Source organism: Grampus griseus, assembly GCF_964374135.1.
Source record: "Grampus griseus genome assembly, chromosome: 1".
Classification (NCBI taxonomy): domain Eukaryota; kingdom Metazoa; phylum Chordata; class Mammalia; order Artiodactyla; family Delphinidae; genus Grampus; species Grampus griseus.
The window spans coordinates 137,360,773-137,385,887 of record NC_139017.1 but is presented as its reverse complement, the minus strand read 5'-3'; the positions used below and the strand labels follow the sequence as shown (position 1 = coordinate 137,385,887).

Genomic DNA, 25,115 nt, shown 5'->3' with positions numbered 1-25,115 from the left:
CGAAAGATTTAGAAACAAACAAAACAGCACACAGAACATCAGCAAGATTCATTTAATGAGGCCTCTGTGCCATGCACTGTGATGGAGCTACAGGAATAGCTTTACAGAAGGTTACAGACCAGAGGGAGGACACGATACACGTCATTACATTTAAACCTGCTGCAGTATTTTGCACATAGTAGGTGTTCAATAAATATTGCATTCCTTTTTCTACTATAGCGATTAGTATTAAAAATACTTAAAAAATAAGCTTAAAATTACGCTTTGACTCCCTTAACAGATTTCAATGGCATGAGACCCTTCTTTTCAAGGGTCTGTGTTTCCAGGAAGCCTGGTGAGAGCAGGAGGAGGAAGGGGTGATTCTTCATAACCCAGCAGAACAAGGTACCATCTGGAAGGACCACATCTGCAGCCTGGCTTTATCAGGACGCTCTCCAAGCTCAGCAGAACAGTCAGCAGAGACTGAGGCCAAAGCCTGGCTTAATTTCACGGTGCAGCACTGTTCTGCTTTCTAAGCACACAGTGCCTGAGTCCTGAGCAGAAATCACTAGAGGGTGGAGCTGGTGTCTCCTTTCTCTCTTGATTATGGAGATTCTCTATGGAGAACCTCAGAGCAGGCGCTGCCCTTTCACACAGGACATGCCCTACTGTACCTGCTGTAAGTGCCTCTCTCCGTTCTCATTCGCAGGACTGCTCTCCGACCCGTTACTGCTTCCCGACTGCTCCTTCTCATTCAGGAGAGCTGTGGCATATGCTAATGTGTCCTGCCGGAGATTGAAACACAAGAAAAAGTTAGGGGGTGTGCAGTGGCAGCAGCATCACTGAGGAAGACTACCCTTCACTTGACCTTTGGAGGTGGTGCTTTCACATCAACCTCTGTGGCAGTGGGGGCCAGACTGACCGACCCTCATTGCTTTTCTTCCAGGCAAATAACTCAAACTGTACACCAACTTGCTGTCTTTTCATAGAAAATCAATTGTTTCTTCCAGCCTTACTCATTTTTAACCTACGCCTCTTTTCTGAGGCTGCAGTTTCTGAGAAACATACTAAAAATCCTACCTAAGGGATTTCAAGCCACACAAAACCAAAAGACAACTCTCACCTGAGCTGAAATTGTTCGCTGAAAAGTTTTTCCAGTTGATGTTTCATTAGAGACATTACTCTGCGGTGTCCAGTAATGTTCTGACATCTGAGACATAAAGTCAAAAATGCCATCAGAGGACTTACCGGGTGGTCCACTGGTTAAGAATCCGCTTCCACTGCAGGGGACGCAGGTCTGATCCCTGGTTGGGGAACTAAGATTCCACATGCCGCAGGGCAACTAACCCGTGTGCCGCAACTAGAGAGGCTGCGTGCCGCAAACTACAAAGCCCACGCGCCACAACTAGAGAGAAGCCTGCATGCCGCAACCAAGACCCCACGTGCCGCAACTAAGACCCGACACAGCCAAAACCATAAATAAATAAAATAAATATAAAAAAAGAGTCATCAGAGATGACAAATAAGCCCACGTGAGCCCACGATTTCTACCATTAGATATTATAGTACAAAAAGCATCTAGGGACTTCCCCGGTGGTCCAGCAGTTAAGACTTCATGCTCCCAATGCAGGGGGCCCAAGTTTGATCCCCGGTCAGGGAACTAGATCCCGCATGCCGCATCTAAGAGCCCGCATGCTGCAACTAAAGATCCCGCATGCGGCAACGAAGATCCCACGTGCTGCAACTAAGACCTGGTGCAGCCGAATAAATAAATAAAATAAAAATTAAAAGCATCTAAAATAGCATATAAATTGACCCAGACTTTCTGTCACATCAGGAGATTCTTTCTTAGAAGATTCCACTTCCATTCTCAAGAGCTCACTAAAATATCAATATTATCTCTTATATGATCATCCTTACCTTTTTACCCATAAAATTAAAACACATGTATTAAGATACAAATTAAATGCATAAAGATAGGTATCAACTGTACTAAAAAAAAGTCTGAACTCTGAAAATATTTTGAGGACAGTCTCCAAATTAGAGATTTTTCCTGATAAGATATGCTGCTATTGATTCCTATGTTACAGCCAGAAAAGTTAAAAACTCAATTACCTTCTTCTGCAGCCACTGTACAGCCCAACTCCAGTGATGGGAGTTCTCCTTGAAGTATTCTTTAGCAGCAGGACACCTGGTGATTGGAGGAAATTTTTATTAGCCAAATGCTTTCTCTGCAAATATACCTAACATATAGTACTTTAAAATTTGGAAACATAAGTGCTACTTAAAGTTCAGTTGTCTTTACATTAAATGTGTACGTTTTTTTGGTTTGGATACATTCACATGTTTAAACTTCAAAAGGCAGTAAAAGATAAATATGTGGTGAAAAGTTTCTTATCTACCTCTAACTCACCCACCTCATTCTATTAAAATTCCAAGTTGGAAAATGAAAAATAAAATATCCACAACAAATTGTACACATAATAAATAACCTATTTATTTATTTAAATTAAAGCATAGTTGATTTACAATGTTGTGTTAGTTTCCGGTGTACAGCAAAGTGATTTAGTTATAAATATACCTTTTCAGATTCTTTTCCATTGTACGTTATTACAAGATGTTGTATATAGTTCCCTGTGCTATACAGTAGGACCTTGTTGTTTACCTGTTTTGTATATAGTAGTGTGTATCTGCTAATCCCAAACTCCTAATTTATCCCTCCCCCACCTCCTTTCTCCTTTGGTAACCATAAGTTTGTTTTCTATGTCTGAGTCTGTTTTTTCTGTAAATAAGTTCATTTGTATCATATTTTAGATTCCATATATAAGTGGTATGATATTTGTCTTTCTCTGTCTGACTTACTTACTTAGTATGATAATCTCTAAGTCCATCCATGTTGCTGCAAATGGCATTATTTCAATCCTTTTTATGGTTGAGTAGTATTCCATGGTATATATATACACCACATCTTTATCCATTCCTCTGTCGATGGACATTTAGGTTGCTTCTATGTCTTGGCTATTGTAAACAGTGTTGCCATGAACACTGGGGTGCATGTATCTTTTCAAATTAGAGGTTTTCTCCAGATGTATGCCCAGGAGTGAGATTGCTGGATCCTATGGTAACTCTGTTTTTAGTTTTTTTTTTTTTTTCTCTGCGGTACGCGGGCCTCTCACTGCTGTGGCCTCTCCCGTTGCAGAGCACAGGCTCCGGACGCGCAGGCTCAATGGCCATGGCCCACGGGCCCAGCCACTCCGCGGCATGTGGGATCCTCCCGGACCAGGGCACGAACCCGCGTCCCCTGCATCGGCAGGCAGACTCTCAACCACTGCGCCACCAGGGAAGCCCTGTTTTTAGTTTTGTGAGGAACCTCCATACTGTTTTCCATAGTGGCTATACCAATTTACATTCCCACCAACAGTGCAGGAGGGTTCCCTTTTCTCCACACCCTCTCCAGAATTTATTATTTGTAGACTTTTTAATGATGGCCATTCTGACCAGTGTGAGGTGATTACCTCATTGTAGTTTTGATTTGCATTTCTCTGATAATTAGTGATGTTGAGCATCTTTTCATATGCCTATTGGCCATTTGTATGTCTTCTTTGGAGAAATGCTTATTTAGATCTTCTGCCCAGTTTTTGATTGGGTTGTTTGTTTTTTTTGTTATTGAGTTGTTTGTATATTTTGGAAACTTAGCTACTGTCCGTTGCATCATTTGCAAGTATTTTTTCCCAGTCCATAGGTTGTCTTTTCGTTTTGTTTATGGTTTCTTTTGCTGTGCAAAAGCTTAGAAATTTTATTAGGTCCCATTTGTTTATTTTTACTTTTATTCCTATTGCCTTGGGAGACTGACCTAAGAAAACACTGCTACAATTTATGTCAGAGAATGTTTTGCCTATGTTCTCTTCTAGTAGTTTTAAGGTGTCCAATAAATGACCTCGTGATAAAATCAAACTAGTCTTTAACTTTTGTGATTTAAATAAGAATGATATTATGGGAAAAACTATTTTAAAATGTGATTTTGGAGCACCCCTGCTTTCCATTTTTATTTGCTCATCTAGAAAGCTGTCCTTATTTGAAGACACTACCGATGGGGATATTGCCACTAATGTATATAAAATGTGATATGTGCAGGGTATGGAAGCACATATAAAGACACTACTGATGTCTGGACTGTGTGTCTGCTGGCATCAGACATGCTATGTGGCCCCAACACTACTTGGAAATGCCACTTTTAGGCAAGGGCTTATGATGACATGTTGCCAATATGAAGCCTAATTAATGAACGCACAATTGTGGCAGAATGATTTCCATCTGTGTCTACAATGTTATGTCATCTGGAAAACACGTGTTCATGCATTATTTCAATGGGGCTCTCAATTTAAATCTGTTGAGGATGCTCAAATGCAGCAGATTAATCCCAACAGATTTCTCATTCTCATTCTGGTACAAGTCCAAGGATGGCAATACCCATGCCTAAGAATCAGCGAAAATCTGGAGCAAAATAAATTAAACTATAAAAAGAGCTCGGTGCAGGACTCAGTGATGGCAGTGCAGTCTGCTCAATAACCTTGGGTTACACTCCTGTACATAAATCCTGAAAAGACAAAATCTCTAATTTGAAAAGATACATGAACCCCAATGTTCACTGCAGCACTGTTTACAACAGCCAAGACATGGAAACAACCCAAGTGCCCATCAACTGATGACTGGTTTAAGAAGATGTGATGTGTGTGTGTGTGTGTGTGTATATATATATATATATATATATATATATACACACACACACACACACACACACACACAATGGAATATTACTCAGCCATAAAAAGAATGAAATATTGCCATTTGCAACAACATACATGGACCTAGAGAATATTATACTTCGTGAAGTTAGACAAAGACAAATATTATATGGTATCATTTATATGTGGAATCTAAAAAATAATACAAATGAATCTATATATAAAACAGAAACAGACTCACAGACATAGAAAACAAACTTATGGTTACCAGGGGAAAGGCATGGGTGGGGAGGATAAATTAGGAGTATGGGATTAACATACAAACTACTATATATACAACAGATGATAAGCAACAAGGATTAACTGTACAGCACAGGGAACTATATTCAATATCTTATAATAATCTATAATGGAAAATAATCTGAAACAAAATATATAACTGAATCACTTTGTTGTACACCTGAAACTAACACAATATTATAAATCAACTATACTTCAATTAAAAAAAAAATAACCTTGGGTTAGCATGCAGTCACTCTGATCTTTTGTTGGCCAACGTACTAAATCGGGAAGCTGAAGTTGCAAACCACTAAGGTTCCTTCTAACATTGAGAACCTTTGCTTTCCAAGGGTCTACTGACAGATGAATAGATAAGCAAAATATAGTATACATATATCTATACTATGGAGTATTATTCAGCCTTAAAAAGAAACGGAATTCTGATACATGCTACGATGTGGATACACCTTGAAGACATCATGATAAGTGAAATAAGCCAGTCATAAAAGGACAAATACTCTATAATTCCATTTATGTGAGGTACCTACGATAGTCAAATTCATGAAGATAAAAAGTAGAACGACGGTTGCCAGGGGCTGGAGGGAGGAGGAATGGAGAGTTATTGTTTAATGGGTACAGTTTCAGTTCTGGAAGATGAAAAAAGTTCTGGAGACTGATGGTGGTGATGGCTGCACTAACAATGTGAGTGTATTTAATGCCACTGAACTGTACACCTAAAAATGGCTAAAATGGTGAATTTTATGTTATGTATATTTTAGCACAATTAAATAAAAAGAAAAAAGAACCTCTGCCTTGAAGTCAGTCAGCCTGTGATCAAGTCCTAGCTCTGACGGCAGGCATGTCACTTAAACCACCTTTGACATGGGACTAATACCAGTACTTAACCTCATAAAGTTGTTGAAAAGGTTAAATGAGAATACAGGCGAAGTATTTAGCATAGTGCCTGGGTTCGTAAGTGTAATTAGCTGTTATATGACTTTGTCTCTTGAGAGACAATTTTGAAAGTGGGGACCTAGAAGCTGACACAGTTGGTAGTTAACTAAAGGTCTCCTGAGTGAAGGTTCATCAACTTTTTGTTGTCGAGGCCCCTAAATCTGCCTTGGACTCCTGCCCTTCCTGCATAAAGCCTGGTGGTTTAGCATTTTTTTTTTTCTTTGGATTACATACGATCTGTTACCTTTAACACTCCCCCTCCACATCTCTTGGAGATCATTTGAATAGTTGTCTGTACCATCCAAGCAAGCATGCCCTGACTGGGTCAGATTTTCTAGGCACTAAAACAAGGCAGATTTTTTTCCTCTGGTCATATTTGACTTGTAACTAAAACACCATTTCCTCATTGCATTTTGAGTCAGTACTTACTTCTGAGCAAGAGTTACAAGAAATTTGACACACTGGTAGCAGCGACTGCTGTCCACGTGATTACTGTGGTGCATCAGAGCTGAAGGAACAGAAGAGGAAATTTTAACAATAAAGCACTAAACTGAAAGTGGGTCCAAGTGATGACAGCTCTCTTGTTCTGAAAATTTACAACCAACTATTTTGATAAGCAGATAAGAAACTTAACAAAAACATGGTGGTGCTGACTCAACAGGAGTCCCTAAATTCTAATGGGTAGAAACACTAAGTAGTATTCAAGAAACACACAGGGTGGTGAAAGTTTGACTTTTACAAGAACTGAAAGGAACTAAAATTTATAATGGCTGACAATTCACCTAGAGACCTTCAAAGTTCTCCATCCACCACACTCCTGACAGAGAGTGGTTAGAATACTTTAACTGTGATAAATGGATATGTATGGTAATTGTTCAGTTCAACAAGTATTTTCTGCTCTTTTCTTTTAGCATTTAGAGATAAATTACAGCTGATCCTTAAACAACATGGGTTTGAACTGTGCAGGTCCACTTATATATGATTTTTTTCAAGAAATACATATAGTACTACACAATTTGTGGTTGGTTGAACACTCAGATGCAGAACTGTGGATACGAAGGGTGGACTCTGGAACTTGAGCGTCTGTGGGGTTTGGTATCCAAGGTGGGTCCTGGAACCAATGCCCTGCGGGTACCCAGGGATGACTGTAATGCCTGGTCCCTGCTCTTGAGCAGTGTGTCCTCTGTAAGTTCCAGAGAGCCCGGGGACTGCCCTGAGCAGAGTACACCATTCCAAAGGGGGTGGCCTAGAATGCTGTAGCTACAGAACCTTTTTAGCATAAATTTCCTTTCTGCAATAAAGAGAGATCCTAAAACTTCTCTAATACATAGCAAAATCTAAAATGACTCAAGTTAACTGGAAACACAGGTGGATGGTGGGAGTTGGATAAGACTATTTTTAACTAATCTTTTCCTAAGAAATAGCTCATTAAAGCCACTTTAGCCTTCTGGAAAAGAAAACTCTGTCAAAAAACTTTTATGAATAGACAATAGAAATTTGGGTGCATTCATACCACAGGTAAAAAAAAAAAAAAAGAATTACATTTCATGAGCTTGACAATATCCTGCGTCTAAGGTTTTAGTTTTTTCCTCCTCAATGGCTACGGAGTGGGATGAATGATTTCTTGCTTAAGTGGACAAACTTTAGCTTGTTGAAGAAAGTCACAGCACCCCCAAATCTTACCTGACCCAGTAAAAGGACCTCAAACTGTGTCTTACTAAAAGTAGGAGAGTGTCCAGGGCAATAAGATCCTCTGGCTCTAATTCTCCTGACTAGAATGAGGGAGCCTAACAGCCCTGACCAGACTTCTCGTGGCTTCCTCACTGATCCACGCCAGGCAGAGCGTGGGGGGCAGACCCCAGGGAGGAGAGACTGGCTGGAACGATGAGCTCTCTGCACATTTACTGCAGACACTTCTTCATAAGGCAGCCATACTTGCCTAGTAATCCATTTTCTGTCTCAAACACAAATTTGACTCGCTCCACTTGTATGGGATCCTCAATGACCTGGGAGAAGCAGGAAACAAAGGCTGGTAAATGAAGGAAGGAACTTGTGTTACAGCCACTGGTGCCTTTAAAACAAAATAATTCAAGAGATTATATAGTTTCTAACATAACAAAACCAAATACAAACAAATATCAAGTCATTGCTGTATTTCTCAACAATATATTAAATTTTAAACGAAACATGAAAAACTATTACGTAAGTAGTATTTGAAGATACACTTATTTTCTAATACATGTTCTTACCAATAACATCTAGAGTTCTCTGTGAGCTATATGGACGCATATTTCATGATCCCAAGGATAAGAGGTTTATGGTTTACAAAAAATGTGTCGAAGTTTTGATGTAACACATGCTCTGCAAGTTGATGTGGAGGTTTACGCCACGCCAGACGGGCTGGATCTACATCTTACTCTCACTGTACTTCTAATGCCCGGGCACTGAACCGTGCATGGTGCAGTAAACTAAACGGGTCTGCTGTTGAGCAGATGAACAATACGCAGTCCCACCCCAAGGAGCAACAATCTTCCAAAAGCACTAGGACCAGAAGGCGGTAAGGACCAGAAAGACAGACTTCTTAGAAATGGCACCCATGAGGTACTGCCATATTCAAAAGTGTTTATTAAATGCCTACCCTGTGCCAAGGCCTAAGGGACCTAAAGGGAACCCAGGCCCCCCCCCCCCGCCCCTCTTTAAAAAGCCCCTGGGCTAGTCTCTCAATGGCTCATGGTCAGTCACCAAATTCTGCTGATTCTCTTTCTAAACACCTACTGTTCTGGCCTTTGCTCCCTCTACTCCTGTCTCTCCTTAGTACAAGCCTTGTTATTTCACATTCAGATTACTGCCACAGACTCCTATGTGGTCTTCCAATTCCAACCTTGCTTCCTTCTTTAGTTCATCCTTCAAGACAACTGCCGGAGGAATCTTTCTAAGAAATAAATCAGGTCACATTGCTTTCCTGCTTCAAACCCTCCCATCACCGACGGCAGAAGTTGCTAACTTAAATGTCTACAGAGCCCAAGATGATAAGACACGAGCCACGCGGCAGACAAGAGGAGTGGTGAGGACACTGGGGAACGGGAGACCACAAGCCTCATCGAGGGGGTGTGCCGCTGCTGTTCTAGGTGATGGGGCGTGCCGCTGCTGTTCTAGGTGATGGGGCATGGAGGAAACGGAGCCAGTGTGGCCAGACTACCTGATTCCTCAAGACAGGCTGGGATCCAGAAAGTAAAAAACAAGACAATTTGCGCCAACTTAAATAGACATGTAGGTGGAACTTGGCCACCAGAGTGCCACCACTGACCTGCAGGGAAAAGTCTACAAGCACTGGTACTTGAAGCCTTTCCTGGTCTGGTTTGGGCTTCTTCCCCAAGCCATACGAGTTCCCACTCCTTCTAGCTCTACCTCTACAATTCACTGAGCAAACCAGGGGTTTGGTGGAGAGCATGGGATCCAGGGCCAGTCGCTTGGCTCAGATCCTGGCTCTGTCACTTCCTGAACAATGGCCTTGGGCAGCTCACTCCACCTCTCTAAGTTCAGCTTCTAATAAAACTATATTTCACTGATTACAACTGAATTTTAGCCCCTGCTTTTCATATTTCTGAAATTGGGATGTACCCTACGGTGGATTACGTTTCAGTTTTTTGGCTCATGAAGATATCTTCAGTGGTACACAGTCAGTGGTGTCTCAGATTCGAGTGAACTGTAGAGCCAGCCGTTCACCTCTGCCGGTCACAGGGTCACACAAGATCACATCTGAGCTGATCACAGTTTCCTGTCCATGGTGAGGCCTTTGCTCTCTGTACTGTGATCGCCTGTGTACTTGTCTGGCTCCCTCACTAAACTGCAAGTGCCTATGAGGCAGTTTATTATCGCTCACTTCTAAGTCAGTAATGCATGAAAAATGGCTGACATGAAGAGGACGCAGTGAGTACAGACCAAAGGAAAGCAAAGGCAACACAAGGACACACAGTGTTTATTCATGAACACATGCTGACTAGTAAATACCTAAATGCAAGTGAATTAGAACATTTATGACTTACCAACATCTCATGAAGCAGTTGGAACGTATTCTTTAACTCATGGGGTGGAGCTGTTTCTAGTTGGTTCTGAAATATTTTTTAAAAGCATAAAGATTCCAGTAAGTCTTCAGTGGAAAGCACACTGGAGTGGCAACCAACAGTGCTGGATTCCAGCCCTGGTTCCACCACCTCCTGGCTGATATTGGGCAAGTCGTTCCCTTCTCTGCAGCTCAGTTCCCCAAATGCTAAATCTGGGGACTGAAACAAACAACCTCTATGGTCCTCCCACCTGTAACCCTCCTTGATCTTTTACTATGAAATTAGGAAGGAGACAAGAAAAAAAGCAGAAAGGAAGAGAGATAATTTTCAGTCACTAAACAAGCCTAAGTGTATACTTGTATTTCATTTATACACAACCTATTTTGTTGAACATGCTGGAGTAGCTATGAGAATGCAGATGAGAGCGTTCTGAGATCAGCATGCTATGAGTGAAATATATAACAAAATTCAGCGTAGGAAGTGGAAAAATCTACCAAGATACACTAAGTGAAGAAAGCAAGGTTCAGAAAACTCACACTCCTGTGCATTTTAGTAACCTTATACATATGTGTAGTAGGAAAGGATACTGCATTACAACACCGCACTTGCAAGGTGCCAGGTACAGTACTAAGTAAGTGAATGAGGCCTGGAAAGACATACATAACGTGACAATACTGATCCGTGGGGCAGGGTGGAGAGGGGATGAGCCTGGCTGGTGGTGGTCAAGGTGGACTTTGGCCTTGTTTGCACGTTTTAGTTTTTCACCAAGAGAATGCAGTTATATGTCATCCATGTAATTAAAAATTAAAGATTAAAAACAAATAAAAATGCTAGGTGTAGGCTTAAAGGTTTTTCTCATAATCCCCAGCAAGGTAGTAAACAATATGGTTAAGAGCACAGCCCTGGAACCACCCTGCTGATGTTCAAACTCCCACTCTGCTACTTACTGGTTGTGTGACCCTGTGCCTCAGTTTCTTCAATTGCAGAATGGTGATAAAAACTTATCTACCTCAAAGGACTTACGGATTTGAGAATTAAGTGAGTTAAACAGGTAATATTCTTGGAACAGTGCTTGGCATCCAATAAGTGCGACATAAATAATTACTACACACTGATCAGAGCTTCATAAATGAACTGCATACATTACTATTTCAGAAGGTGACAAAAATCAATCTACTTTCGATATTTTAGATGCTGCCTGGGGAAATAATCTAAACCTGTAAAACCATTTTACACAATAATGGTCACCACAGCATTATCATTACCTGTAAAATATTATTCTTAATAGTTAAGAATTGAACCCAATGCAAATGTGCATCACTAGGAAGGGAATGGCTAAGTAAATTACGGTACATGAGAGAATGAAATATACTCAGATAACTTTTAATGATATGGAAAATACTTATAAATGTCAAGTGAAAAAAAGGACACAAAATCATAAAGACAATAAAATCCCAATTATGTTAAAATACATGCATAGAAAATAAAAGGGAAATGTATGAGAATATTATAAATGGTCAGATTTTGAGTTCTTTTTTATTCTTCATTTAAAAAAAAACCCAGTAAGTATATACTATTTTTATGATTAGGAAAAACAATTAAGATTATTAAAAGAAACATAGTGCCTGGGAGCCAAAGGAATGCTTTCCTAGTGTCTCACCCACAGGTTCTCAGGCTATCACCGGGTTTCCTGAGGTCCTACCTTAATGAAATGCAGCATGGTGAAGGAGAAATGCTCGTTACAGAAACAGCAGTACACCACCATCTCCATGAGCGCCAGCAGTGAGCCTGTCAGCTCTCGCAGAGCAAACATCACCTAGCGAGAGGGCAGAAGAGGAGTGAGCCTTTCTGCTGTCACAGGTTACTGTTGATACGCTGCTTCTGACTTTCACTGAAATCTGCTCAGATTTATGATCACCAACATTGCCTCAAAACAGTCTGAGTCTGTCTGAGAGTTAACACAAGTTGTGCAAATGTGCACCTTTCTCTCGGGAGTCACCTTCATCAGATTTTTAAAGGTAAATCTCCTCCTCCCCCATTAAAATAACCACCGATAGATCCAAAAAATACACAATATTAAGCTTAAAAAAAAAAAAGGAGATATATAGCACAGCACTGTTGATGTAACTAAAAACCAGTATGATTATGTTCACAGTCATATATATGTAAATCAAGTAATGGAAGAAGGACTGGAAGATTACGTTCTCAAGAGGGGGTAGCTCTGGGTGGAAGGGAAAGGGACTCATTGTGGATGGGCCACAATGGGGGTTGTGAGCAGCCCACTTCCATACTCCTGAGGTTGAAAAACCCATGTGCTTCAGAGCTGTAGTGTTCCAGGACCAGGGACACATACAAGAGACTGGGAATAAACTCTCCAATAATAAACTGAACGGCTGTGACTGGGGAGGTGCCATGTACCTAGCTGCTGGGACCTGGAGGGGTAATTAGCTGGGCTGGATCTTGAGGCCCAGTTCTTAGCTGCAGACAGGACTAAGAATATTTAGTCCTTATTTCTTCCTGACACACATACAGGAAATAAAATTATTTGAAATAATCACTTCTCTTAACAATACTCCCCTTCATCAGAGCAACATACAAAATACAACTTATAACAAAAGGCATTTTTCCTCAAAAAGAAGAAAACAGCTAAAACAAAAAGAAAGTGGCTTTAGCAGAATTAAGTACATACCTCTAACAGGTAAGGTTTCCCTTCGGACAAGAACAACAGGGCTTCGACTTCCTCGTGGAGGGGCAGCAGGGGACTCGAGGGGGCAATGCTAATAGGCGGCCGTTGTTTAAATGCACCCGGAGCTTTAGGGGACCAAAGAAAAACCCACTTTACTGGATATTATCACATGAGATCGACTCTACAAGGCAAAGCGATCCCCTCAAGATTCAGACATGCAACCGCTGAGCACCTACAACTGTTCCCTCACAGACATGAGATGGGAGAAAACACTTACCCCTCTCTTTCAATGTATGCCCAGGATGTAGGTGTAAGACCTCTAGACTCCTGGTGATTCCACCCAAGACAATCTTCCAAAGAAGTTAAAATATACAAAGTGCATGGAAAAAAAAAAAAGCCCAAAGTGCCTCTGAAGAGACCCTGGACAAGGCACTTCTGTTGCTCAATGGCCAACACCACCTGTGCTGTGCAGAATCAACCCACGTGGAAGGGGTTACCCCACATGCTAGAAAAGCAAGGACTCTCACTCTCATTTTCTTTTGCAAACCTTTCTCACTCATGAACGCAGTAGCTTTGCCTCTGTAGATGGGCGAGTCAGAGTTCAGGAAGCATACTCTAGCTCACGACCGTCTGAATGCTCTCCCACGTCCCTTCAGACAGCCAATGGCATTTCCAGATCAGAGGGATGCCCTGTGCTTTTTATCTAGTTTCCTGGTCAGATGACATGAAAACCCTACCACAGGCTCCGAGGTCAGAGGCTTGCATTCCACACTGGCTGCCACGCCCCTGACTAGCGGTGAGACTTTCAGGGGCTACTAGACCTCTCCCTATCTCAGCTTCTGCACACACAGGAGGGGAACTGCCCTCACAGGTTTGCTGAGAGGATTCAACACAACAAACTGCGAGCCCCATGGAAAGGCACAGCACACAGTAAACACTGACTACTTCTCAGCTGCTTTCCTGTATTATCACTGTTACCGTTGCTGTCATGACAAGGCCTAGAAGCAGTGCAGAAACGTACCTTTAACCCTAGTGTGTTGGTAAATACTTCTATGTCCCACCCCAAAGAAATGACTGGCTTGCTCTCGTGACAAACTAGTAAAATAAGGTGAAGTTTAACGTGGACTGAAACAAAAAACTTTAAGTGTTCCTCAATCAGCCAAATGAGAATCAAGTAACACCCATTTAACTGCCAACGTTGTTACTCTCCACATGTTACACGTGTTACTGACAAACTCACCATCTCTCTGTTTTCCTGATGTATTAAAGACAGGTTAAAGCTTACCAACGTTTCTTTGGGAAGAGACATCTGAGTGCAAGATAAGCAACGCCACTGTGTTGTGAAGGTTCCCAAATTCTCGTGCTTGTGCCGAACTCCATCGACGTATCTGTTGTCAGAGAAAATAAAGTGGATGTTAGTGCTCTGGTTAGAAGGGTGTGTGCGGGTTCCTGATACTTTGAGCCACATTCTTTCTCAATGTGTGACAGTAGGACAGGTCAAAGTCCAAAAAAGTCATGGGTTTTAAGCCAGCTTAAGAGTGGCTTAATGTAGATGTATATTAACTCGTATTCTAAAACAAATCCATTTATGTATTCAATTCAGGTACTGAGAGCTCACCCTGTGCCAGGTAATTTTCTTACACCCAGTATAGTGGGGAAAGCCTGTGAGGCTGGAGGTCTGCAGGCCTGGCTCTCCTCTGCCACTTGCTGCACCACACGGATGTGGGCGAGTTCTCTACCTGACTTCTTTGTGTAAAGACAGAGATAACCTACCTGTTCCGCCCACTTCGTGGTTGTGAGGACCAAATGAAACATGAAAGGTAGAATGTTTTCAAACTCGTGTGCTCCATAAATGCAAAACAATATTAATCATACAACGTAACACCATTAATTAAATCTTATTTAAATTACAATGAATTTAAATCAATCGCCAGTGTCAGTGCAGTCCCTGATAAGGAAAAGCTCGAAGTGAAAAACAGATACTGTAAATCTCAACACAACATCAACACACAGAGCATGTCAGCATTTGTTTCTTTAACACTAGAGTCACAGCGGCAAGGTGGTGTGAGAGGAAGCTGAGAGGAGGCCTAAGTAGCAAGTCTGTCTCCCTGAATAAAGAAAGGAAAGCTTCCCTAGGCAATGCATCACACACAGGGGAAACCAGAGCTTTAGCCCTGTGGCCTTGTCAAGGTTGTCACAAGTCACAACTCTTCTGAGCTGTAATTCTTGCCTGAGAATGGGGAGGAAACTGCCTGTTTTACTGAATTGTGAGTTTCAGAGGTACAGCATGAAAAGTAACCAGTTCCATAAACAGTATTTATCATTACAGCATGTTCACATTTTGTGTATTTTAAATCTATCAAACAGAAGAAATACAATGATTGGAGAAACACACCAATATAGGAACTCCAAACAGGAGACTCATTTTTTGATATATCTGATCCTACTATCACAAAACCACTTCCCTTTCATTTTCTGAATATGAGTATTACATCTGCAGCAACATCGTTCAGCGTGTAATGGTTCAACTTCACATCTGAATCCTGGCCTGTGACCAGCATCTCGTGTAAGCACGTCCGCCAACACAGCCTGCTCACAGCCCCAGAGAGCAAGTGGAGGACCCAATGCCACTATTTCTTGAATGCTTTCGAATCCCCCAGGCAGAACCCATCTTTCCTCCTAGGTCACTCAGCACTTTGCATTTTGAGTGATATCCTAGTTAGTCATTCCCATTGGTTACAGCATTTAGAATAAATTCTATGAGGAGGCTGTAAAAATAACTGAACTCCAAAGAATTTTAAAGGCTATGCAGTACTTATACCTGGACTCTGATGAAATTAATATTTATTCCCTACAAAGAGAAACACTGCGGCTTCCAAAACTGTGGCCACTTCGCTGGGATATATCAAAGTAGGCATTACCTGACTGTTCTGCCGGTTGGCCCCCAGGAGAAAGCTGATCATGTGTCGCAGAGCTGAATGCTTCAGAAGAAGATCTCCGGCCCTAATTCCTTGCTGTCACGAGATATTGAGAATGACAAATTATATTCCTATCCAGACAGAGATCTATTCCAAAAATACAGTTAAATGAGAAGTTTTCAGGGGTCAGTAAGTTTTTAAATGGTATAATTTACATAGAGAAAGTACTTGTTAAAAATCTAACAGCCCTGCAGTGCTGCACAATGGCCCCCAGTTTCAATGCAGACTTCTACTCCAACAGTAAGTAACGATCCCTACGTACACTGGAATTCTTGCAAGTAATATAATTGCACGAATTAAGATTTTTAAGAAGAAACACTCATAAAACCATATCATATAAATCCTATATTGACCAGTCTGAATTTTTTGCACATATAAAATTCCTTTAGACTATCAATCTGCTATATTAGGAAAAAAATCATTTACCTTTTGTACAAAAGTGTTGAACAGGAAAAAGTACTGAGCACAGTTTTTACAATTTTCAGGAACATCTTTATCCAACAGAGCAAGTAGTACCTCCAGTAACTGATGAAGGCTCTTTAACTGATTAGAGGAAAGATGAAATTACATAAAGAAAAAGAGTATAAGACAGACATTTGTAACAGGATTAATCTGAAGTAAATCACCATAAGAACAAAAGGAAAGTCTCATTGATACAATCCAGTCTCAGATTCAGATGGATTTATGCTTTGGAGAGCAAAAACAGAATTATCAATTTGATCTTCCAGGGAAGACTGGTGGAACTGTAGAAATAATTAAAAGAAAAGCCTAGTTTTGTTTCCTAGCTTTCAAACTCAAGGGCACGGTTCTACTGCCTAATCGTCACATTTTCTGCAGAGCCCATTTCTTTCTGTCTCTTAAAAGGCTGGGGGTTTAGAGGTAACATATTTCTGAATCCCTCCCTCCACTATGCTACTTCTTCACATAATCACAGATGCAAAGAATAAAAAACACAGACACAGGCATAGGGGCTAGAAATCAAGCCAATGGAGCAAATGGAGAGCAACAGCCTGACAGAATGACAACGGTAATATCGACTCAACTGTGAACTTACTTGAAAGCCCGCTGACGCCTCATGGAAAGCTTTGAAAAACATTTTATTTGTTTAGAAACCATTTTGGTCATCACATTGCTTCTTCTTTCCCTCCCACCCCAACTGTTTTTGGACAAGTCCCTAGAAATTCATGTGTGATCTGAGAATTAAGACCAGCCTTACTACTCTGTATCAGTTCATTTCCTCTAGAGATGGTTCTCACAGACTTGCGAAATATTCCCATCCATCCTGTCACACTCGTTATATACAGTAAAATCTACCATTTATGTAGCACTTCATTTCAAAGTACTTTACAATATAAAGTGGGTAGCAAGAGGTACCATTTCCATTATGGGGTAAAATTAGACATAAAATACATCAGCTGGATATCAAGTAGAATTTACTGAGGCAAATGGTTTATGTCCTCCACCACTCCCTTCTCTTTCTCCCCACTGCAGCCCTGCCTTTAGAGGTTGGTGGGATGATGCTCTATGGCCTGACCCCATCTGTAGGGAGACTACACTAAGTCTGCCTTTATCCTTTGTCCGGGTTTGTACATGGGAGGAAGGAGGAGAGTAAGAAGGTCCTTATGTTAAATATCAGAAAACTTCCACAGGGGTACTTCAGGGCAACGGTATCCAAACTGTCCTAGGCTGCTCCCAATGACCTATTTTTAAATATTCTGCAACCAGGTAAGGTTTTGCCAAAAATGGTTCTGCTGTTTAAGCTGATCGAAAGCCAATGCCTTAGAGTAAACCTCCACTTCCTTAGGATCCCTGGAACTGAGAGAGACAGTCTTCCTCTAGGTCCTCCCTGAAGAGTGTATTTGACCTCCTTCTCCATCCTGGATTGAGCGGAGCTCCTGAGCATGTCTGGTCTAACGGTGCACCCCGGCTCAGGACTGCTGAAGGAACTAAGTGCCTGGGTGCCAGGCACTGGGTGTGGATCAAGGGCCTCTTTAAAGGATTGAACAGTAAAGCCAACATCTGAATCTGAAGCAGCAATTCCTAGAATTTGCCTTCAGTTCGTTGAGACACTGCCTCCAGCCAATTTATAAGGAGTTTATAAGGAGCCAATTCGTTCTCAAAACAACATTTTTCAAAGTTTTCCATGTAGTGTCAGCTGTTTGAAACAGCAAACTTGGGAAGTAACTGCTGTATTTGCTAGGACTTCATAACAGACTGAATAATCAGACTCATGTCATTTATGTCCCTAAGACTTAAAATTTGGGGGGACTGAGGATGGTAATAAATACCATGGTTTGTTTTAGCATGTGTGGCATTGTGAACCAGAAGAAAATATGTTACAGAAAACATGGTTAAGAAGAAGAAGAAATTCAGAGGAAAAGGAACAAGGATTAGGGAATAACGGAGATCAAAGAAGGAACTGTTGTGACCAATGCCCCTGGATGGACGGCACTATTTGGTCTGGCTGCCAGATGAAGGTTCGGATCATGAAAATAACTTAGGAGGGAAGAGACAAAGCCAGGGGTGGCTCAAAATGACTGTCGGTCTAGACTAGAGACTCTAGACTCAGGTTGGTCTTAATGCAGAGAGATCGAACACAAACTCTCAAGAGAAGACTCTGAGAAGGAAGTGCTCTAGACAGAAAATCCTGACACAGACCAAAGCAGATCTGAATTCCTAGCCTACCCTGACATCTGGGATCTGAGGAGAGGAGGACAGAATGCCTTCTAGCCTGGCATTTATCAGGAAGTCAGTGCACAGAACGTGTATTTTATGTGGATAATTACCAGACTCTAATCCTAGGCTTTCTCTCTTATTATGTGCACTTTAAAACATTTGGTAAAAACAGAATGTGTAAATAACATTTAGAAAACAAGACTGACCTTATCCTGATAAAGCAAGGCACTGTCTAGGGTTTTCTCCAGGATGGTGGCCACAGCGACACGTACTTCTCTCACATTGCACTCCAACAAGAAAATCCTAACATAGAGAGAAACGTGGTGTGAAAAAGCAAGATAGATTTCTATAACCCAACCTTCCCAACATGGTCCCACCTACTGTCCAAGAAAAAAATTACTCGAGGATGTCAGTTCAAGTCTCCTGAGAGCGTCAGCACACACAGGCCCTTGTGAGGGAGGAAGGAGGAGAAAAAGGAAAACAAGACCCTTGAACACAGAAAGTGGATTTTTTCCTGTTTCTTCTTCCTTTCTTCCCCTAAGATGAGTATCTGTATAAATGTAAATTCAGACTTCAAGAGATATACAAGCAAAGAACCTAAAATTTTATAAGTTCTGTTCACTCAGGAGTAGTTCTCCCTGGCACCCCTTCAATGTCTCAGAATAAGACACAAGTTCAAAGTTCTGAGTCAACACAGCACCTCCCAATCCCCCTGTGCACCTGGTGTTTCCATCCTTTCACTTTCCTCTCCTCTTCCCTCCCAACGTTTACTTATTACTCAGTCCTCCCAGAAGCATGTGAGGCTGAAAAGGTCCTGCTTCCTTCCTTTCTTCTTCTTCTATGATGATGATGATGATGACGATGACAGCAGTTTTAAGGTTTATCAGCCACGTCCATCATATTTGGCACACCCAGTGTTACACTGGGATACTACACTGCCCGCTGCAAAGGCACGACCCAATCCAATCCTCCACACCACCAGGGCGGTAGAGGCAGCAGCCTCAGATGTGGCGGAGGGCACGGTCAGGCAGAAACACCTGCTCCCTGGCGCCGGGCAGTGGTGGTAACTACCTGAGAGCAACTAGGTAACTGCATGCTTCCCCACAGTCAGCTTTTCTTTCTCTGTTTCACACACACACCCTGACATGACAACCCATGTTATAATCAGCACAGTGAAAACTTACCTATCGTTTCTAATATCTCTTAACAGAAAAGTCTCATTGTTCCATGAGCAAGATTTAATATAACAGAATTTTGATGACCCAAGGCAAAGCTGTCCTGAGGCATTCTTTCAGGTCACAGCAGTGAAAGCTGCTCTGGTCCCTGTCTGAGGGCAGCATTTGCTGACAGCCCTGCCCTCCTTCTCCCCACAGGAAGATGACAGTGGAGTTTTCTGAAGCCACTTCACATCTGCTCATTGCACGCAACTGTCAATGCTCAGCATTAGCTACCTAATGTGAACCTGACACAAGGCCCTGTTCAACATCCACTAAGATTCTAAGTGGCAACTCCAGGCACGTTTAAAAGATAACAAGTACTCTTGCAATATTTAGCTCTAGATGTCTGATCAGATTTAGGTACAATTCTTCTGGAAAGAATATCTACAGGGGGTGCTCCACATTTCCTATCACAGACATTAGGAAGCATCGTGAGAATGCAAACCCAGAATATGGGCACTTCTACAGGACTAATGACCTGTCTCACGCCAGTTAAATGGCATGACAGAAAAGGTGGTGGGGAAACGGAACAATTACAGATTAAAAGAACCTTAAGAAACATACAAACCAAATGGAGACCAAATGGAGCTCATTTGGAGCCTGATTTGTACAAATTCAATGGTAAAATAACACTTTTGAGACATCTGGGGAAATCTGAACATGGACTGGGTACAGGATGATAGGAAGGAATTACTATCATTTTTGTTTAGAGTGGTGATGGTAAAGCACTTACTGTTTTTTTTTTAAACTTAACCTGTTAGAGATACATGCTGAAAAATTTATAGTGAAATTATATGATGTCTGAAATTTACTTTAAAATATTTCAGAGGATAAAAGAAAAGTATGCATGTGAGCGTGTGTGGGAATTGGGATAAGCAAACAAGACTGGCCAAATGCTGACAACTCAAGCTGGGGATGGGTACAGGAGAGGGTTCGTTATTCTGTCGACTTTAGAGTATGTTTAAAAATTTCCACAATATAAAAAAAAATTTTAAGATGTAAAGTACCCTTCATGTTAGTAGTTTTAATTGCTTTAGATCAATTTGCAAGCATTATTTGCTAATTTAATTTTTTACACTTATAATTACATTTAAAAATTGTCCCCTGAAAGGACTACAGAGGGGCTAATCTGAGAGACAACAGCCTCTTCACATGCACAGTTACTGAGGTATTAGTACAGTGTATGTTTACTTTTTAGTTGTAACGACGACAACTTAAGCTATCTTAAAAGTTCTAAAGAAATAAGTAATTAGAGAAAGGAGAATATTAATTTGATAATGATGAGTAACTGGGCTTTATAAAGAAAGACACAAAATATAATAAACTTTACCAGGAACATTTAGGTTAGGTAATTCACTAGATTCTTTACCATTAGGAATTCAAAGAAACCAACTCATACTACCAAAGGAAGTTACTGTAAATAGAGCTGCAATGAACATTTTGGTACATGACTCTTTTTGAATTATGGTTTTCTCAGGGTATATGTCCAGTAGTGGGATTGCTGGGTCATATGGTAGTTCTATTTGTAGTTTTTTAAGGAACCTCCATACTGCTCTCCATAGTGGCTGTATCAATTTACATTCCCACCAACAGTGCAAGATGGTGCCCTTTTCTCCACACCCTCTCCAGCATTTATTGTTTCTAGATTTTTTGATGATGGCCATTCTGACCGGTGTGAGATGATATGTCATTGTAGTTTTGATTTGCATTTCTCTAATGATTAATGATGTTGAGCATTCTTTCATGTGTTTGTTGGCAATCTGGATATCTTCTTTGGAGAAATGTCTATTTAGGTCTTCTGCCCATTTTTGGATTGGGTTGTTTGTTTTTTTGTTATTGAGCTGCATGAGCTGCTTGTAAATTTTGGAGATTAATCCTTTGTCAGTTACTTTATTTGCAAATATTTTCATTGAAGCTCTATGTACAATAGCCAGGACATGGAAGCAACCTAAGTGTCCAATGGACAGAGAAGATGTGGCACATATGGAATATGTGGAATATTGGAATATTCCAATATTCCAATATCTGAGTAATGGAATATTACTCAGCCACAAATACGAAATTGAGTTATTTGTAGTGACGTGGATGGACCTAGAGTCTGTCATGCAGAGTGAAGTAAGTCAGAAAGAGAAAAACAAATACTGTATGCTAACACATATATATGGAATCTAAGAAAAAAAAAAAGGTCATGAAGAACGTAGGGGTAAGACAGGAATAAAGACACAGACCTACTAGAGCATGGACTTGAGGATATGGGGAGGGGGAAGGGTAAGCTGTGACAAAGTGAGAGAGTGGCATGGACATATATACACTACCAAACGTAAAATAGATAGCTAGTGGGAAGTAGCCGCATAGCACAGGGAGATCAGCTAGGTGGTTTGTGACCACCTAGAGGGGTGGGATAGGGAGGGTGGGAAGGAGGGAGATGCAAGAGGGAAGAGATATGGGAACATATGTATAGCTGATTCACTTTGTTGTAGAGCAGAAACTAACATGCCATTGTAAAGCAATTATACTCCAATAAAGATGTTAAAAAAAAAAACAAAAACAGGGCTTCCCTGGTGGTGCAGTGGTTGAGAGTCCACCTGCCGATGCAGGGGACACGGGTTTGTGCCCCGGTCCGGGAAGATCCCACATGCCGCGGAGCGGCTGAGCCTGTGAGCCATGGCCACTGAGCCTGTGCGTCCGGAGCCTGTGCTCCGCAACGGGAGAGGCCACAACAGTGAGAGGCCCACGTACCGCAAAAACAAAAAAAAAAACAAAAAAAAAACAAAGGAAGTTACTGAGTTTCTCTGGAGATATTTAAGAGCGAGCCTGCTTGATGGTAAACTAAATAATTTGCCATGTTCCTTTCAAATGGATGATGATTCTACGACGTTCTACTGCTTAACACAATACTCAGGAGTCCTAATGGGAAGATATTTTGGAATTAAGCTGGAAAAATGGGTGAAAGGTTATTTTTAATGCAAACTCTAAAGGGACAGGCAAAAACACTTCAAAGAAATGTTTATCTGTTCTCTCTTTATGAACTGTATGCATGTATTCATGCACAAATACCTGAGCACTTAATGCAGGGAACCAAACGGAGTAGCTTCTGCCCGTCAGGAAGCTGAAGTTTAGTGGAGGAGACAGAGCAAACAATAGGGCAGACCTACTTTAAATTGGGTGGCCCTTGCCATCTGATGGATGAGAAGGCGCTTTCTATGCAAAGAGTAGAGGGGAGACTTTCAAATGGAGGGAATAACTAGCAAAAAGGTCTTTAGGCAGGACAAAAAGCTTCGTGTGTTCAAGGAATCAACAATCAGGTGAATGATATGCCAGGTGGAAAGTGAAACACACAGGCAAAGCCCACACTCAAGTGAGGCCTTTTGTATTACATTATGGCAAAGATGTTGGATTTTATTATAAGTGCAGTGAGAATCCACTGAAGAATTTTTAAGCAGAGAAGTAACATAATCTAATTTGTTTCAAAAGAACCCTTTTGTTGCTGTATGAGGGACACTGGAGGAGGCAGAGGTGGAGATACCAAGCAGGCCAGTGAATGAATGTCTGAAGCTCAGACCTCAAGATGAAGGGGATACGGGACCAGGAGTTTCAATTAGATCTTAACTTGCCGCCGCACGAGGATCTCCCTGTGGGAAGGGACTTGCATTTCTGAATTCCTTGTTGTCTGTTTTAAGTTGAGAGATACCAGAGCATATTTGCATGATGACAGAAGTGACCCAATAGAAAACTCTGGAAGGTAAAGACGCCAACTTCCTTGAGAAGCTTTGCTCATGTAGAGAGATTCACTTTGAGAGGAGAGAGGATGCTTCCTCCATTATATCGGGAGGAAAGGAGAAGATGGGAACAGACTGGTTGGTGTGCAGCTTGGGGCGGGGCGGGGGGCTTCACCTGTGCTGGGGTGAAGGCTGAGGCAAGGCCACTGGCTAGCAGCGGGTGAGCCCGCTCGGCACGCCCGAGAGGCGTGGGGCAAGCTGCGGCAGAGGGAGGGGAGCGGCCACTGGGGATAAAGCAGCCTGGCCACTGACAGATCAAGGTGCTCGCTGAGTCCCCCACATCGATGCTGAACTCTCCGAGGATAAGAGAATAAGGAGCAAGGTGTAAACATTCACAGTGATCGGACCTTCTTGAAAAATCCAATTACTTTTGTATTATAGATATGTAGGTAAATACGATCGTGGTATATTTGCCACACTATCATGCTATCAAAAACTTTTTGAAAAATAATATTTTAGCCAGGATCCAAACACATTAGCAATATTGTGGTCTTACTGTATAACCCAGGATGGCTGATCTTTACCTGCCACCAGACTGTGAGTCCGAGGGAAGAGATTTGTATTTTGGAATCCCCTGAGCAACAGCCGTTGCCTGTGAGTGCCTGGTTACCTGCTTAGAATTGATTCCAACCAGAAAAAGAATTTCAAGTTGAAATAAAAAGAGTTACGAGAAGCTTCAGCTCTAAATCACTGGAAGAGACACACATTTCTTTTAACTGAAAGATACTGACTGACACTTACTTTATCAATTCTCGTCCTTCAGAACTAATAAAATATTCAACCAGCCACTGACAAGCATCAAAACTTTTTGAAAGTAATGCTTCAATAGTGGCAATCCATTCTTCAGTGTCAACCCTTTAAAAAAGCAAAGACAGCGATGTTAGACAGCCAGCAAATAACTCCATGGAGTGTTGCTCATTTTTTTTTATTTAAAAAAAATTTTTTTTTGGGGGGCGGGGTGGAGGATAAGTTATGTACTCAATGACTGCTGGACTAACATGGATAGTCAGTTCAAGCCCCATATCTGGATATGACTTTTCCCAATTTCTAAAGACATATAGCATTTACACCACAGTTCTTTTTCTGTTTTATCCATCTTTCCTACTGAATTAGAAATACCTTAAAAATAGGAACCCATATTTTAATCATCTGGGTGTATTAGGTAGTTGCCTTCAACTACCTAAAACAATGTTTTGAATTTAATTTTAAGTGTTTGAATTTATAAATTCAACTTTAATTTAATTAATGCCTTTTGTCACAATAGACTATCAAAATGTGTCACCTCTTACCTGAGTTTTTTCTTTGTCCGTAGATAAGTTTGAAAAAGGAACTGAATGGCAAGCTGTAAGCTCACCTTTGCCATGCAAGGATAGTATGGATGCTTTAATTTAGTCTACAAGAGAGAGAGAAAAAAGACAGGCTATTTTTCACAGAAGTTTTATAGATTATTATGCATTGTTATGGACTGAATAATGAGATACATATAAAATAAAGTTAAATACTAGTAAGAAAGATTCAGCCAGTTCATAATAGAAAATGTTGCAGTTAAATTTTAAAAAGATTAAGAAAAGATATCTCCTTCATTTCTTTTATGAAGCCTTCTCAAAATAGAGCCTTTAGACCACAGCGTGTTAATTAAGCTACCAACAGACTAAGAAAGTCTTCCCCTTACTGGCAAACTGTGATCACGGTGCTCAAGAAAAAGAAGCACTTAGAAGCTGATCTTGAGTCTGGTAACATCTGATTACGAATTGGGAA

General features: G+C 41.2%; 1 protein-coding gene across 2 annotated transcripts in view; it reads right to left on the bottom strand.

Annotated features, from left to right (window-relative positions):
- Window positions 1–25,115, bottom strand: part of USP24 (ubiquitin specific peptidase 24) — a gene marked incomplete at its 5' end in the record, with an annotated part of 149,945 nt that overhangs the window by 3,039 nt on the left and 121,791 nt on the right. For both annotated transcript variants that reach the window (XM_082654633.1, XM_082654634.1), the window contains 14 exons: window positions 654–764; window positions 1,103–1,189; window positions 2,095–2,170; window positions 6,387–6,465; window positions 7,897–7,963; window positions 10,004–10,069; window positions 11,724–11,837; window positions 12,711–12,832; window positions 13,993–14,095; window positions 15,629–15,721; window positions 16,112–16,228; window positions 18,568–18,664; window positions 24,099–24,212; window positions 24,647–24,750. In XM_082654633.1, the coding sequence (XP_082510759.1) occupies window positions 654–764; window positions 1,103–1,189; window positions 2,095–2,170; window positions 6,387–6,465; window positions 7,897–7,963; window positions 10,004–10,069; window positions 11,724–11,837; window positions 12,711–12,832; window positions 13,993–14,095; window positions 15,629–15,721; window positions 16,112–16,228; window positions 18,568–18,664; window positions 24,099–24,212; window positions 24,647–24,750 (1,350 nt within the window). The remainder of the gene's footprint in view (window positions 1–653; window positions 765–1,102; window positions 1,190–2,094; window positions 2,171–6,386; window positions 6,466–7,896; window positions 7,964–10,003; window positions 10,070–11,723; window positions 11,838–12,710; window positions 12,833–13,992; window positions 14,096–15,628; window positions 15,722–16,111; window positions 16,229–18,567; window positions 18,665–24,098; window positions 24,213–24,646; window positions 24,751–25,115) is intronic.